General features: G+C 65.1%; 2 protein-coding genes across 5 annotated transcripts; one reads left to right on the top strand and one right to left on the bottom strand.

The window, feature by feature from the left end:
* The first annotated feature begins 295 nt into the window (after nucleotides 1–295).
* RNF208 (ring finger protein 208) lies at nucleotides 296–5,112 on the top strand. Of its 3 annotated transcripts, XM_065695367.1 has the most exons (3): nucleotides 296–594; nucleotides 829–948; nucleotides 2,229–5,112. In XM_065695367.1, exon 3 carries the CDS (start codon nucleotides 2,923–2,925, stop codon nucleotides 3,718–3,720), a length of 798 nt encoding a protein of 265 aa, XP_065551439.1. In that variant the 5' UTR covers nucleotides 296–594; nucleotides 829–948; nucleotides 2,229–2,922; the 3' UTR covers nucleotides 3,721–5,112. The 3 variants fall into 3 exon arrangements, with proteins under 3 accessions (XP_065551439.1, XP_065551438.1, XP_065551440.1); XM_065695366.1 differs by having other exon boundaries at nucleotides 296–948; XM_065695368.1 differs by lacking the exons at nucleotides 296–594; nucleotides 829–948 and adding an exon at nucleotides 1,201–1,269.
* Nucleotides 5,113–7,722: 2,610 nt separating this feature from the next.
* On the bottom strand, nucleotides 7,723–12,197 carry LOC136022579 (E3 ubiquitin-protein ligase RNF186). 2 transcript variants are annotated; one of them, XR_010616211.1, is made up of 2 exons: nucleotides 10,512–12,197; nucleotides 7,723–8,808 (listed from the first exon to the last, which is right to left on the bottom strand). XR_010616211.1 is itself a non-coding variant. In XM_065696091.1 (1 exon), the coding sequence occupies exon 1, from the start codon at nucleotides 11,702–11,704 to the stop codon at nucleotides 10,730–10,732; it is 975 nt and encodes a 324-aa protein (XP_065552163.1). In that variant the 5' UTR covers nucleotides 11,705–12,197; the 3' UTR covers nucleotides 10,312–10,729. The 2 variants fall into 2 exon arrangements, 1 of the variants encoding a protein (XP_065552163.1); XM_065696091.1 differs by lacking the exon at nucleotides 7,723–8,808 and having other exon boundaries at nucleotides 10,312–12,197.
* Nucleotides 12,198–13,235: the final 1,038 nt, after the last annotated feature.

Consider the following 13,235-nt stretch of genomic DNA (forward strand, 5'->3'; position numbering starts at 1 on the left):
CCTTTCCCCGGCCCCAAAAGCTTTGGGGGTGTTGGTGGGGGCCCTTTCCCCCCTGCTCCCTGGCGCTGACCCCGCGCCGCCGCCAGCGGAGCAGCAGCGCCCATCGGCCCCCGCTCCCAGCCCACACCGCGGAGCCATTTCCAGCGGCGGCGGCGGCGGCTGCTGAGTCACTGCGGGCCCCGCGGACCCCGCGCGGGGCCCGGCCGGGGGTGCGGGGGGGGAGCGGAGCGGGGCGGGGGTGCGGGGCGGGGGTGCGGGGCGGGGAGCGGGTGCGGGGCGGCGGGCCCGGCGCTGCTGAGCGAGGGAAATGTGAGCCGGCTGCACCACTGCGGCGGCACTGCGGGAGCCGGCGGCAGCGGAGCGGGAGCGCGCAGGCTGCGCCCGTGCCCGCGAGCCCCGGGGACAGCGCGGACGGAGCCGGCTCGCCCGGCGGCACCTGCCGGAGGGGAAAGCGGGGTCCGCAAGCCGCAGCCCCCCCTCCCCGTCCCCGGACGGCAGCGGTGTTGCATCAGCCCCGAGCGGAGCGGCGGCCCCGCGCCTGGAGGAGGCGGCGGGAGCCGGGGAAGGGAGAGCGGCGCCCGGGCCGGGCGGGAGGTACCTCCCCGGCGCTACCTGCCGCCTCCCGCCCCGCTCCCGCAGCGCGTCCCCGCGCAGCATCCGGAGCCGGCGGGAGCCCGGCGCCGCCAGCGCTGTCTTTGTGCCCCGTGCCGGACCCCCCCGCGCCGCCCGGGAAGCCGCTGGAGGAGGCTGCCGGGCCGAGGGGAGCGGCGGCGGTGGGGACCCGTGGGCATCCTCGGGGAGCAGCGCCTGCATCCCTCTGCCTTTCAGATAACCTTTAGCTGCCTGGGCCTCTGAACCTCTGCCGGGGACGGAGCGCGGGTCTGGAGGCTAAACTGGGGGCACGGCAGCCCCGGGACCCCCCGTCCGGAGCACTGCGGGGCAATGCAGGTAACGACTGTCAGCCGCCGGTGCTTTCGGCCGAGGCTGCCCCGGGGGGCATCACCCCGCGGGCGCGCAGGCGCGGGCTTCAGGCCGTGTGCGGGTGTGCGGGGCTGCACATGTGTGCACATGTGTGTGCACCGCGGGGCCGCGGGGGGTGCTGCATCGTTTGGGCTGCTGGGAAGGGCCGCGTCCCTGCAGGGGTGATGGGGATGCGGGGTACGCTGTGGGGCCGCACCGGGGCTGTGCATGAAGGGGTGTGACAGTGCGAGTGTGGAAGCGCAGTGGTTGTGCGCAAGGATCACCGTGCCCATCGTCGGTGCGCTGCGGGTGAGTGTCTGCGTGAGAGCTGCGGGCAGAGAGCGGGGCGCGGGGGGGAGGGTTTTGAGCCTCTCGTGGGGTGCGGGATGTGGGGTGCGAGGTGTGGGGGACGCAGGTCGCGAGGCCTCCCTCCACAGGGATGTTTGCAGACCCGAGTGCTGCCAGGGCATGGCCCCCGGGGTCACCCGCGCTGGGGTCGGGCAGGGATCCAGCCCCCCATGGTGCTCAGACATCCAGGGTTGACTCCCCCATGGCCTCTTGCCATCCCCAAGGGCTGCTGCTGCAAACAGATGGCCCCCTCGGGCCCCCTCCATCAGGCCTGGCAGGGCTCTGCGGGAGCAGGCATCCCTCTAACAGGATTTGTGGCGTGATGGAGGAGAGCGAGCGCCTTCGCCCTTCTCGGAGGAGAGACAGGCTGTCGCCAGGGCTGCTGAGGCAGAAAATGGCCACGGGCTGCCTGCCTGCCCCCCATCTCCTGCGCCCAAACGTGGCCTGTCCTCTCCAGCAGCCCCGGGACAAGGGCAGGGAGCTGGGAAGGGGAGAGGAAGCTGGAGGGAGGGATAATAGCAGGGACAGATCAGGAGCAAGCGATGGAGGTAAAAATAGATCCACTGAGCAGAGGAGGGGCTAAACGTGAGAGAAAACCCTGAGCAGAGGCAGGTCTGGGGGGGAGCCCCTCCCGAAGGGGCCCTGCATGCCAGTGGGGTGCAGGGTGACCGTCCTCCCGGCCCCAGGGCAGAGGGGGGACCGCGGACCCTGCACTCAGGGCCTCCGAGGAGATGCCTGGGGGGAAATTCCTGCCTGCTCCCACTTCCGCCAGCCCAAACATGCGGGCGGATGGACAGGACCTGCAGGGAGCAATTGCCAAATTGCCGGGATGCAGGCGGGCACGCGTCCCGAGGGAGCACTGGCAGCTGGCAGATCCCTGAAGAGCCTTGGATCCAACCCCCTCTCCCTTTCATTTCCAGCAAGCAGGAAGCTGAGCTGGGCCCAGAGGTGCCAGGGGTGGACGGGAAGAGGCAGCAGTGCAGGTGAGCTGCCCCCCAGCGTGGGATGCTCCCAGAGCCCCTGCCCCACGGGACCTGCAGCTGAGGGCAAGCAGGAGAGCCGGGAAGTCAGAGCAAAGGAATTTGCAAACACATTCTTCAGCACCACGAGGATCCCACGGCACGTAAACAGGAATTAAAGGCCCAGCAGAGGCGGGGGCCAGGGCGAGGCGGGGGCTGCCTCCGGTTCCTGCAGGACCCCCCCCCCCCCGATTCACCTGCCCTGAGCAGCGCCCGGTGCCACGGACCCAAATTTAGTGTTCACAACTGCAGCTGATCCAGCGTGGGAAGTGCCAGTGGAGGCAAAGCGGGGGCTGCCGAGTGACGGCCAATGTCACATTAACATCCCGGAGAGGCGCTGTGGGGAGCTGGTGCTTTGATCGCCTGCCCAAAAGCATCCTCCAGGGCAGGCAGGATGCTGCTGTGAGCCCTGCTTGCCCCTGCCCACCCCGGCCTCACACCCTCAGGGCTGGCCGGAGAAGAGGGGTGCGGGGCCTGCCGGCACTGCCACTCATCCCCAGGATGTTCTCCCGCGCCAGCGGCTGCTCCCTGTGCTCCTGTTCTGCAGCCAGACCAAGATTGAAAGCTCATCAGGCTGCCGGCATGTTTTAGCCTCATGCAGGCATCCCTCAGAGACCCCAGAGCAGTGGACAGTAATGTGAAAACGATACTCATGTCGTGTCTGAAAGGGCAACAGGTCATCATTAAGATGGAGGCAATGAAAATCATCCACCCAGAGAAGTTTTCGGAGCTGCAGGCCTCGCAGCCGCGCTACGCGCCCGCCCCGCGCCGGGAGCCGCCCCTCGTGGCCAAGCGCGCGTGGCCCTCCGAGTCCGAGATCATCGTCAACCAGGCGTGCGGGGACATCCCTGCCTTGGATGCCACCCCCGGGCCCCTGCCGCTGCCCCGGACTCCCCCCCTGCCGCGGCGAGAGCGCCCGTACCAGAGCCAGCGGAAGGGCAGCTCCGAGGTCTGCTACCACCGGCAGCCGCCGTCGGACGAGGTGATCGTCAACCAGTACGTGCTGCACCCCTCGACGCCCTGCGAGCCCCTCGAGTGCCCCACCTGTGGCCACATGTACAACTTCACCAACAAGCGGCCCCGCATCCTGTCCTGCCTGCACTCGGTGTGTGAGGAGTGCCTGCAGATCCTCTACGAGTCCTGCCCCAAGTACAAGTTCATCTCTTGCCCCACCTGCAAGCGGGAGACCGTCCTCTTCACCGACTACGGGCTGGCGGCGCTGGCCGTCAACACCAGTATCCTCAACAGACTGCCGGCTGAGGCGCTGGCCGCCAACCCCGTCCAGTGGAGCAGCGACACCGACCGCAGCTGCTACCAGACCTTCCGCCAGTACTGCGGGGCTGCCTGTACCTGCCACATCCGAAACCCGCTGTCTTCCTGCACCATCATGTGAGCCCCGCACCCCTGCCCGCACCGCGGGGTGGGAGAGGACAGCACAGTGCCGCGGCCGGGCCCCAGCCCCTTCTTTACTGATGGCACAGCCCAGCAGATGCTCTGATGCTCACCATAGCTGAAGATGTGGGACCAGCATCCTTGCCAGCATTGGTGGGGGGCAATGGGGATGCTGGGACCTGGCAGCAGCCCCCCACACCCCAGTGGTGCCCGGGGAGAGGGACACTGGGATGGGGAGCACATCTACCAGTGCATCCAGGGGCTCCATTTCCCCTGGTCCTGTGACAAGTGTCCCCACTGTGCATCGAGCATCTCACTGTGCTCCTTCCCCAGCCGCCTTCTCCCTCCTCTCTCCCCGTGGCTCCTGAGAGTGGACGCTGGGTCCCAGCCAGAGCAGCACCCTCCCCATTGCCCCACACGAGGAGGTGCACAGTGCCTCGCTGGGTCACCTGCGCAGCACAGGAGGTGAGGACAGGTCCCTGCTGTGTTGTTCCCCCCACACCCTGTAAGTTATTTGCCAAAGCTTTCATCTCAGCGGCCAAGCCGCCGCGTACCCGAGTCGTTGTAGCCACGCCAAGCGCCACACCGGCCCCTCGGTTGCCAGCAGACACGCGGCCCATTTCCTCCACAGGCCCTTGAGGAAAGCTCCACTTTATCCTCGTTTTGGAGGATTCTTGTTTTTTCCCCATCCATCCCCAGCTGCCCCATCCCAGGCCACTGCACACTCACAAAGGCATTGAGCCGTGGCTGTTCTCTGCTCCTCTGCACTGATGCCCCATGGGATGGCCCAGGGGGGTGGCTCAGGGTCTTGTTCCCCAAGTTGCTGGCTCCAGCGAGGGGATTTGGCTGGGCAGGGGTGGCAGAGATCTGGCTCCTGCCCATGGTCCCTTCCCCGGAGAAGCACCTCTGCTCTGTGTCCTGTGCGGGGGGGCTGGCAGGGCGGCAGGCCCCTGGGCACAGTCTTGCTGCCTCCAGCACCTGGAGGTGCAGATTTGCTGCCAACAAAGCAAAAAAGAATTAAAGAAAAAGCCATAATTCACGGGTGCTCCTGCGGGGCCGAGCACCGCGACCCGGCACCAGGGGCAGCGGGGCTGGGCGAGCCAGAGCGGCCCTGCAGAGCCCCCCCAGCGTCAGCTCCCAGCACTGGCCAAAGCCCAGCAGCCACCCAGGGAGCGGGGCTGAACTGACCCCCCCCCCGCCCACCCCGAGGGACAGGGCGATGCCGCCGGTGCAGCCCCGGGTACCACTCGCTGCCAGTGCAGAACAGGGCCGATCCCGATTCCGTGTTGCTCTGCCAATGCCTCCCGCTGCTGGTTGTGATGATGATCATGTTTTATACCCGGCCTTGATCTAACCCCATCAGTCTCCCCAATAAAGATTATATTGGAACGAATGGTGAGCAGCGTCTCGAGGGGCATGTGGCTGTGGGCAGGAGAAGGGCTGCACAACGCTTGGTCTATGTGGTGAGTTGGGGGAGAGATCATGGAACCACAGAGCAGTTTGTGTTGGAAGAGACCTTAAATCTCCTCCAGCTCCAACCCCTGCCACGGGCAGGGACCCCTTCCACAGGAGCAGCTTGCTCCAAGCCCCTGTGTCCAACCTGGCCTTGAGCACTGCCAGGGATGGGGCAGCCACAGCTTCTCTGGGCACCCTGTGCCAGCGCCTCAGCACCCTCACAGGGAAGAGCTTCTGCCTAAGAGCTCATCTCAGTCTCCCCTTGGGCAGGTTCAAGCCATTCCCCTTGGCCTGTCCCTATGGGCCCAGAGGATATCGTGTGGAGATACCCAGCGGAAGTACTTTCTCCTGGACTGACTCTTTCTTCTCCCACTCGGCTCTCAGCTCTGATGTGATTGTGTCCCCTTCTTGCCTGATCCCTGGTCCCACTGCATGTGGCTGGGCACCATGGGGTACCTTGCCCACCCTGCCAAGCAGACCCAAACTACACCAAGGGCTCTTAAATACCCATTGATGGCCCGTTCCTCCATGAGTGATGAGGTAAATGGGGGATGATTTGCCATTCTGGCCCGAGCGTCACCCACTGATGAAGCGAGGCGGGTAGGGACACAGGCAGTGCTGTCACTCCATCCCCAGCGGCACACAGGGCCCACCCCGGAGCCTGGCATGCACCCGGCATCACTGGCACATGGCTCGGGGGGAGCACCCACTGCCTGCACTGAACGGCCCCGCGTGGCTGCCGCCCTCCCGCTGGGAGAGGGTGCAGAAACAGCCAGGAGGGTGCTCTGGGTGCACCATGGGGTGTGAGCTGTGTGCGCAGGCTGGCATGTGCACACGTGTGTACATGTGTGTGCACTGCGGGGGGAGTGTGTGTGTGCACACTGAGGCTTCAGTGCAGGCACAGCCCCACCACCCAGTGCTCGCCCCAAATTCCTTTCCTCTGGAGCAGCCGCTGTCCCTGCCCTCTGCTATGGGCCACTGTGGAGCAGCACTGGTGCTTCCTGGATCACGGCTGAGCCCTAAGGGGCAGTCCCATCCCTGGGGTGCTGGCAGCTGCGGACCCCTTGTCCTTGAGTGCTGGTTCCCCCTCAGGGGGGATTTTATGTCTGGAAAGCAAACCCACATCCCAGTCCAAGGGTACCGAATTGCAGCATCAATAACGCACCTGGTGCCATCCCTGGTCCTGAGCACACTGTGGCCATGACCTGGCTCCTCATGTCTGCACCCCCATCTCCACCATCCTCCATGGATGTGGGGGGCACACACACAGCTCTGGCCACAGAGCCAGGGGCTCCCAGCGTTCACAGCTTCCCCACAGTGAGCCCCATGATGTGGCTGCTGGGGAAGCTGGGGCAGCCCCAGTCCAGGATGTGCATCGCTATAACCCCGAAGGCTCATCTTGGCTCCAGGATGCCCATCTCCATCTGTGGGGCCCTAAAGACATGGGTCAGCCAGGGCAGGGGTGGCAGCAATTTTGCCTTCAAAGCAGGAATTTACCCTTTTTATTACGTAAGAGGAAGGGTACAGTGTGTCCTCCCCCCACCTTGGTACCTCTTGGGCACGGAGTAAATTTAAAAGTGCTAATTTGATTCTGAGTTGCAATTAAGGAAAAAAAATGGGGCCTTTCAGGTGTCAGTGCTCAGTGACAGCCCATTTCTCCAGCCCTATTAACCTCAAATGAGCACTCGCTGGCAGAGGGGCCTGGGTGTGCTGCGGGAGACAGGGACAGGACACGGTGCCAGCCCTCACATCACGGCTGCAGGTGAACTAAAAGTCACTCTGGCATCACAAGCCCTGAAACACTCCCATGGCCGCTGCAGGAGCAGGTTTGGCCATGTGTGAGTAGAGATGCTTCCAGATGTTCCCAGATGAGCTGGTTGTAAAATCTAATCACAAATGCACAGAATCCCAGCCTGGTTTGGGTTGAAGGGACCTCAAAGCTCATCCAGCTCCAACCCTGCCACGGGCAGGGACACCTCCCACTGGAGCAGCTTGCTCCAAGCCCCATCCAACCTGGCCTTGGATGCTGCCAGGCCGGGCTGAAGCTCTGGGCCCTCCCAGTGTCCAGGTTGGTCCATGATGGGAGAGGGGATCTGGGGGGTGAAATGCCTCCTGGGAATGAGTCTTCCCAAACACCCTCATTTTAGACGAGGGAAGTGCCGGGAACGGGCAGGTCTCTGCGGGTTTGGGGTCTGCTTTTGGCACATGTGCAGGGATGATGTTTCCCAGCCGCTCTTCCCCAGGCTGGCTCCCAAGGCCGGTCCCCAGGCTTCCAGTCCCACCAGTCCCCATTCTGCCCCTCCAGCCTGCAGGAGGCTGCAGAACAGCACCTGTTGGTGCAGAGACTGGGGATGCTTGGCCCCAGTGCCGGGCTGTGCTGGGCTGTGGCCGAGCGCCAGGGCTGTGCCCTCCTTGGGGACAGGCAGCCTCGAAACCTCAGCCAGGGCAGTCGCGCACTCGAAACAGCTGTTTGAGCAGAGAGGAAGCTGCTGCAACGGCCTCTGCCAGCACCAGCCTTTCACAATGAGGTGCAATCCCACGGTGAGAAGATGATGGATTGCGGCACCAGGTCCCAAGGGCAACACCAGCCCCGTGGCTGGGGAGGAACTGTGGAGTGCACCAGTACCCACTAGGCTCACGCCCAGCTCCGTGTTCCAGGCTGGATTCTGGTGCAGAAATTGCTCCCAGTGTCATCCCTCTGCACTCGCTCTCGTGGGTGCAGGATAAGGACAGTGCTGGTGTGTCCCCAGCGTGGGGGTTGAGGGGGAGATGCTACTGTTTGGGGTGGGAATGTCTCTGACCAGCGCTGGATAGAAGCCTGACACCACATACCCTGACCCCCAACTCTTGCCTACCCAAGTGGCTGAGACCAGGCACACTCGGTGCATGCCAGGGGCTGGCTCTACTGCTGCCAGCTGGTCACCCAGGCTGCAGGCACAGGACACAGGGCTCCAGCAGGAGATGCAGCCCCACAGAGCCCTGAGTGGGCAGGTCCCTGTAGGGATGGGGACCGAAGTCACAGATGTGGGGGCAGCACATCACCCTCCTATGCCAGCACCTGGCAGATGTGATAAAGCATTTGGGAAGCGGTGGCACCTCAGGGGCCTGTGTGGGATGTCAGGGGAGGGCTGCGAGGGCCACTGGGGCAGATGGGGCGGGTTTGGGGGGCTGTGCTGGAGTCCGTGCTGGGGAGGAGAGGGGTCCACACTGAAATGGAGCAATTGAGGTGCAGCAAAGGAGAGCGGGGGGGACTGGTGAGGGGCTGGATGAGGGCTGCACAGGGGTGCGTGTGGTGAGGCTGGGGTGCAGGAACTGCAGGAGGGTGATGGGGGCTGCAGCGGGGTGTGCACAGCATGCATAGGGCTGCTGGGGGGGGGGGGAGTCGTGGTGCTCAGTGGGGGTACAAGGGGACTGTGAGGGACCAGAGGGTGCATGTGTGGGGCTCTGGGGATGCTGTGCCAGGGGACGTGCCCTGCAGTCGGAGACCTGCTGCAGTCTTCTGTGGCTCTGGGCATCTGCTGTGGGCTGCAGCTCTCGGTGTCGGTGCTGCTCTCAGTGCCGGTGCTGCTCTCAGTGCCAGTGCTGCTCACGGTGCCAGTGCCGCTCATAATGCCGGTGCCTCTCGCCGCTATCTCTGCACATTAAATAAAACCAAGTCCTTGCTAGCAGACACTGAACCCAGCCCGTTGTGCACCCAGGAAGCTGTGGCAGCACCCCTGGGCTCTGGTCTGTTGGTCTCACACCACAGCCCCCCAGGGATCCCATCCCCAGGGAATTTGGGTGTCCTTCTCCAGCTTCCAGCCCCCAGATTTGCCGGCAGCCACGTGCCGGAGGGCTCATCGTGCTCCATCGTGTCCCTGCAGGCACAGCTCTGGCCTGGTTTGCCCAAAAGCCCACAGTACCCCCATGTAATGTAGAGCAGGACACAGGCCAGGCCTCCCGGGTGGTGGCAGCATCCCCCCCCCCCCCCCCCGGGGTGTCTGAGCCCCCCCAGCCCCATCGAGCTGAAAATGCCCCTGGCCAGGGCTGAGCTGGGGCTCCTCCTGATGGAGCTGCTCCACTTGGTATAAATAAACACTCCTCAGTGCCACGGGGGCCGGGGGGGGACCTGCCTGCAGCCGCCTCCCAGCATGGCCTGTTCTGGGGTGCCCTGCTCCTGCCTCCGGCACCTCAGCTCTTGCAGGAGCAGCACATGGCAGAGCTGATGCTACGAGCGCCCCAGCAAAGCCCATGCCCCAGACCTCTGCCCCCACGGGCACAAGGGCTCCTGCAGGGCTGTGCGGGCAGGGGAGCAGTTCCTGGCTCCCCCCCTTTGCTGGAGGAAGGGGAAGGGGGATGGGGGGTACCCCATGGTCACCCCAGCCGCAGCCCTGGGGAGGTGCCCACAGCACGTTTCCGGGGGAGAAGGGCAAAGCCAGGACGTGCAGCCGGTTGCACAACCCCGGCACAGCGGCGCAGGAGGACAGGGCACAGCGGAGCCAGGCACGGTTTGGGGGGACAGCATGGGGGGCGATTCAGCACAGGATCTGTGTGGGGCTTCACAGGGCACCAAGCGGGGCTGGTGGTGGTAAATGAGCAGCACAGCCCAGGCTGCCAGCACTGCAGGGACTGACCCCTCCATGGGATCTCGGGGGTCCGACATCTCCCTGCTACCCCCCACCAGCCCAGAGGTGGCAGAGAGCCTGGAGCTGCCCCTGCTCCCATCCCCTCAGGGTATAAGTGTCCCCAGCACGTATCTGCCAGGCCTGTGCTCTGCAGCGTGTCGAGGAACAAGGGTGCAGAGGAGATGGGCCACGGCCTGCGCATTGCCTGGCTGGGACGCTGCCCCAGCTGCAGGCAAGCAGCGGAGCCCACATCCTGCGCACCTCTGTGATATTCCTGCCTGCCAGCAGCCGCAGTGCCCACTGGAGCTGGCTGCCAGCACCGAGCTGTGTTTGCTCTGTTATCGCCAGGAAGAACAAGGCATGAGCACAGGCTGGCACCACTCAGCAGGCCGGGAGGTGCCGTGGTGGGGGCAGCACCTCCTCACGGGGTGGCTGGAGACCACTGGCTGTCCCCATCCCCTCCTTGTGTCACCGCGGGGCCCCAAAGGGACATGCTCAACCTGGACCGAGCACTGAACTCACCTGGGCACAGCCATGGTACAAATGCCGGTTGTATTTCCAGTCCGTGCTAGGGAAGCCCAGTCCATCCATCCCAACCCAGGCAGTGCAGCCCCCGGCACAGCCCCCGTGGGGCACAGCCCTGCTCTGCCCGCAGAGCCCCTCTGGTTCCCAGCCCATGCCAAGTATGTGCCCTCCTGCTCCATCCACCCCTCCACTGCTGCAGTGCTGTCACCTGGTGCCTGGTGGGATGCAGGCGATGGCCAGCTCCAGGACAACCTCCCTTGGCTGCCTGCTCCACCTCCTCTGCTGCCTCAACCGCCCTGGGCTCACTGGCAGCACAGGGTATCCCGGGCATCCAGGTTCAAAGGCGTGCTCCCACCCTGGCATCTTCACCCCAGGGGCAAAGCGAGAGCAGTGCTCCTCTTCTCCCCATGCACGGCCCATGGAGGCTTATTTGTCGAGGATGAGGAAGAGCAGCACCATCAGGAGGACGGGGAGGAAGATGAGGAGCAGGCTGAGCATCTCTGCTGCCAGCAGCAACACCAGCAGCAGGAGGTAGCAGCAGCGGCAGCGGCGCTCGAGCCGCGCCAGCGCACGGATGAGGCAGGGCGGGTAGCGGATGCAGGGCAGGCACCCAAACATGCGGCTGGTGTGGAAGCGCACATGGAAACGATGCTCCAGGGCGCCGGCGAGGCCCGGGCGCCGCGGTGGCAGGGCAGGGGGTCGGGGGCTGACCAGGGGCCCCGGGGAGCCGGGCTGGGCATGCAGCAGGAGCAGCTCCTCCTGCAGCTTGCAGATCTCCCACTCCAGCATGGGCGTCTTCTGGCGGCAGATGGGGCAGCGCACGCGGCCGAACTCGGCGCTGGCAGCAGTGTCCATGATGGCTCGCAGGCAGGCGCGGCACAGCCCGTGGTTGCAGTTGAGCAGCGCCGGTTTGTGCCGCTGCTCGTCGTAGGGCTCTGTGCAGATAGGGCACTCGTCCTCGCCGCCAGTCGGCATGTGGCACGGCTCCGCTGCTGCCGCCTCATCGCTCAGTGTCTGCTTTTCCTCAATGGAGAGGCTCAGGATGGAGCTGGAGGCACTTTCCAGACTGGGGGAACCCCTCCACGATGCTGGGCTCTCCCCATGGGGCAGGATGGGGCTGGCAGCAGCAGGAGGGTCATGCCCCGCGGGCAGGGTGGCAGCGTGGGCAGGCGGCTCAGGGTGCGCGGGCAGGAGAGGCTCCATTGCCTCCTGCACCGGCGGCAGGTTCCAGTGTCCCCAGGCAGCGGTGGGAGCCTCTCCACAGAGCTGGGGTAGGTCCTGAGGACCCCCCAAGCCCTCAGTCTCGCTTTGCTGCCCAGCACAGCATTCCCTTGCCGCCTGCACCAGCTGTGGGCCAGGCTCTGCCCCCTCGCCTGCTGCCGGCTCCATGGGGGCAGCCATAAAGCAGACTGGGTCCCCTCCGGCCTGGGTGCAGGCTGTGGGTGCTGCTCCAGGGCAGGACGTGGCCTTCAGCACGGCTGCCACGAGGGTTCAAGGGTAGTGGCATCTGCAGTGGGTCCTGCCATCCCCCCAGCACGATTTGGGGCTCCCTCCCAGACCGACAGGTCAGGAACCCACAAAGTAGGGTGTGCCCCCATCGCCCTCACCGACAGGCCACCCCGAGAGCTGAGGTGATCGTGAGCATCCAAAAGTCACTTCCTCCTCCTCCTCTTCCTGCCCAGCGCCGATGCAGACCTGACCCGCCACAGTCCGGAGGAGAAGGCAAGGAGCTGGGTGCTGCCGCGGTGCCAGCTCGGGGCGCAGGAGCTGCCCTGGGCCAGGCAGGGCTGGGGCTGGCTCCCGGCTCTGACCAGTCTGGTTTGTCAGCTTCTGGAAGCAGCTCAAATGCAGGCAGGCCAGGGCAGGCGGCCATGCCCGCACCAATCAGCTCCCGCAGCAGCCGGGGAGGAGCTGGGCCCACGGCCGCCTCTCCTCCTCGCCCAGCACAAATGGAGCCACTTCTGTGGCCACTGCCCCCCATACCACTGCCCATGGACACTGCCCCAGCCAGCCCCCCAGCTCCCATCCCACTCCAGCCCCCATCCCAGCCAGCCCCCATCCCAGCCAACCCCAGTCCCCATCCCAGCCAACCCCAGCTCCCATCCCAGCCAGCCCCCAGCTCCCATCCCAGCCAGCCCCCCAGCATGGGCCCTGTGCTGTCCCAGTCCAGCTCCCCAGCTCCAATACCAGTCCTTCAGCTTGTCCCTGCCCTGGGCCACCTTGCCTTGCCAAGCCCCATGAGCAGCTTGCAGGGCTTGGAAGGAAGGATGTCGCTTGGACAGCATCCCATGCTAGGGCTCGGTGTCAGCAGCATGACTGCCATGCAGCAGCTCTGTGCTGGCCCTGGGGCATGGGGCTACACAGCCCAGCCCAAGTCTGCAAGTGCAGCAGCTCCTCACAGGAGAGCTATCCTTGGTGAGGAGACCCCAAAATCACCCTGCTTCCGCTCCCCGCAGCGCTCACTGCTCAGCTCCCGCAATGCCCCTGGGCACTGCTTGCCATCACCCCAGATCCAGTGTGTGGGATGGCGGCTGGGTCACAGGCGTGGTGTGGCATCACTGTCCCTTCCTGTCCCAGCCTGATCCAGGACTGTCCCCAGCTGATTCATGTCCTAGGCCCTAATTGCTATTTACAAAGTGGCACCAAGTTCACTGAACTGGGGTAGGAAGGTGGTGGCACTGGCCCCACTGGGGCAGTGGCACAGTCATCACGGAGCACAGCCTAAGGTTGCCAGGGAACAGGCTGGAAGCAGCTCCAGGATGGGCCAGAGGATGGGTTCAGCAGAGCAGGTGCCCAGGGAACGGGATAACTCAATGGGAACCGGCATTTGGGAAGCTCAGACCTTGGCATCAAGCAAGCTCAGGAAGAAGAACAGAGGGATGGAAGCTTCCTCCTGCACCCATCCCCGCTGGCGGGGATGCAGACGGGGGAA

This window comes from Lathamus discolor, chromosome 15 (genome assembly GCF_037157495.1).
Source record: "Lathamus discolor isolate bLatDis1 chromosome 15, bLatDis1.hap1, whole genome shotgun sequence".
Taxonomy (NCBI): Eukaryota; Metazoa; Chordata; class Aves; order Psittaciformes; family Psittacidae; genus Lathamus; species Lathamus discolor.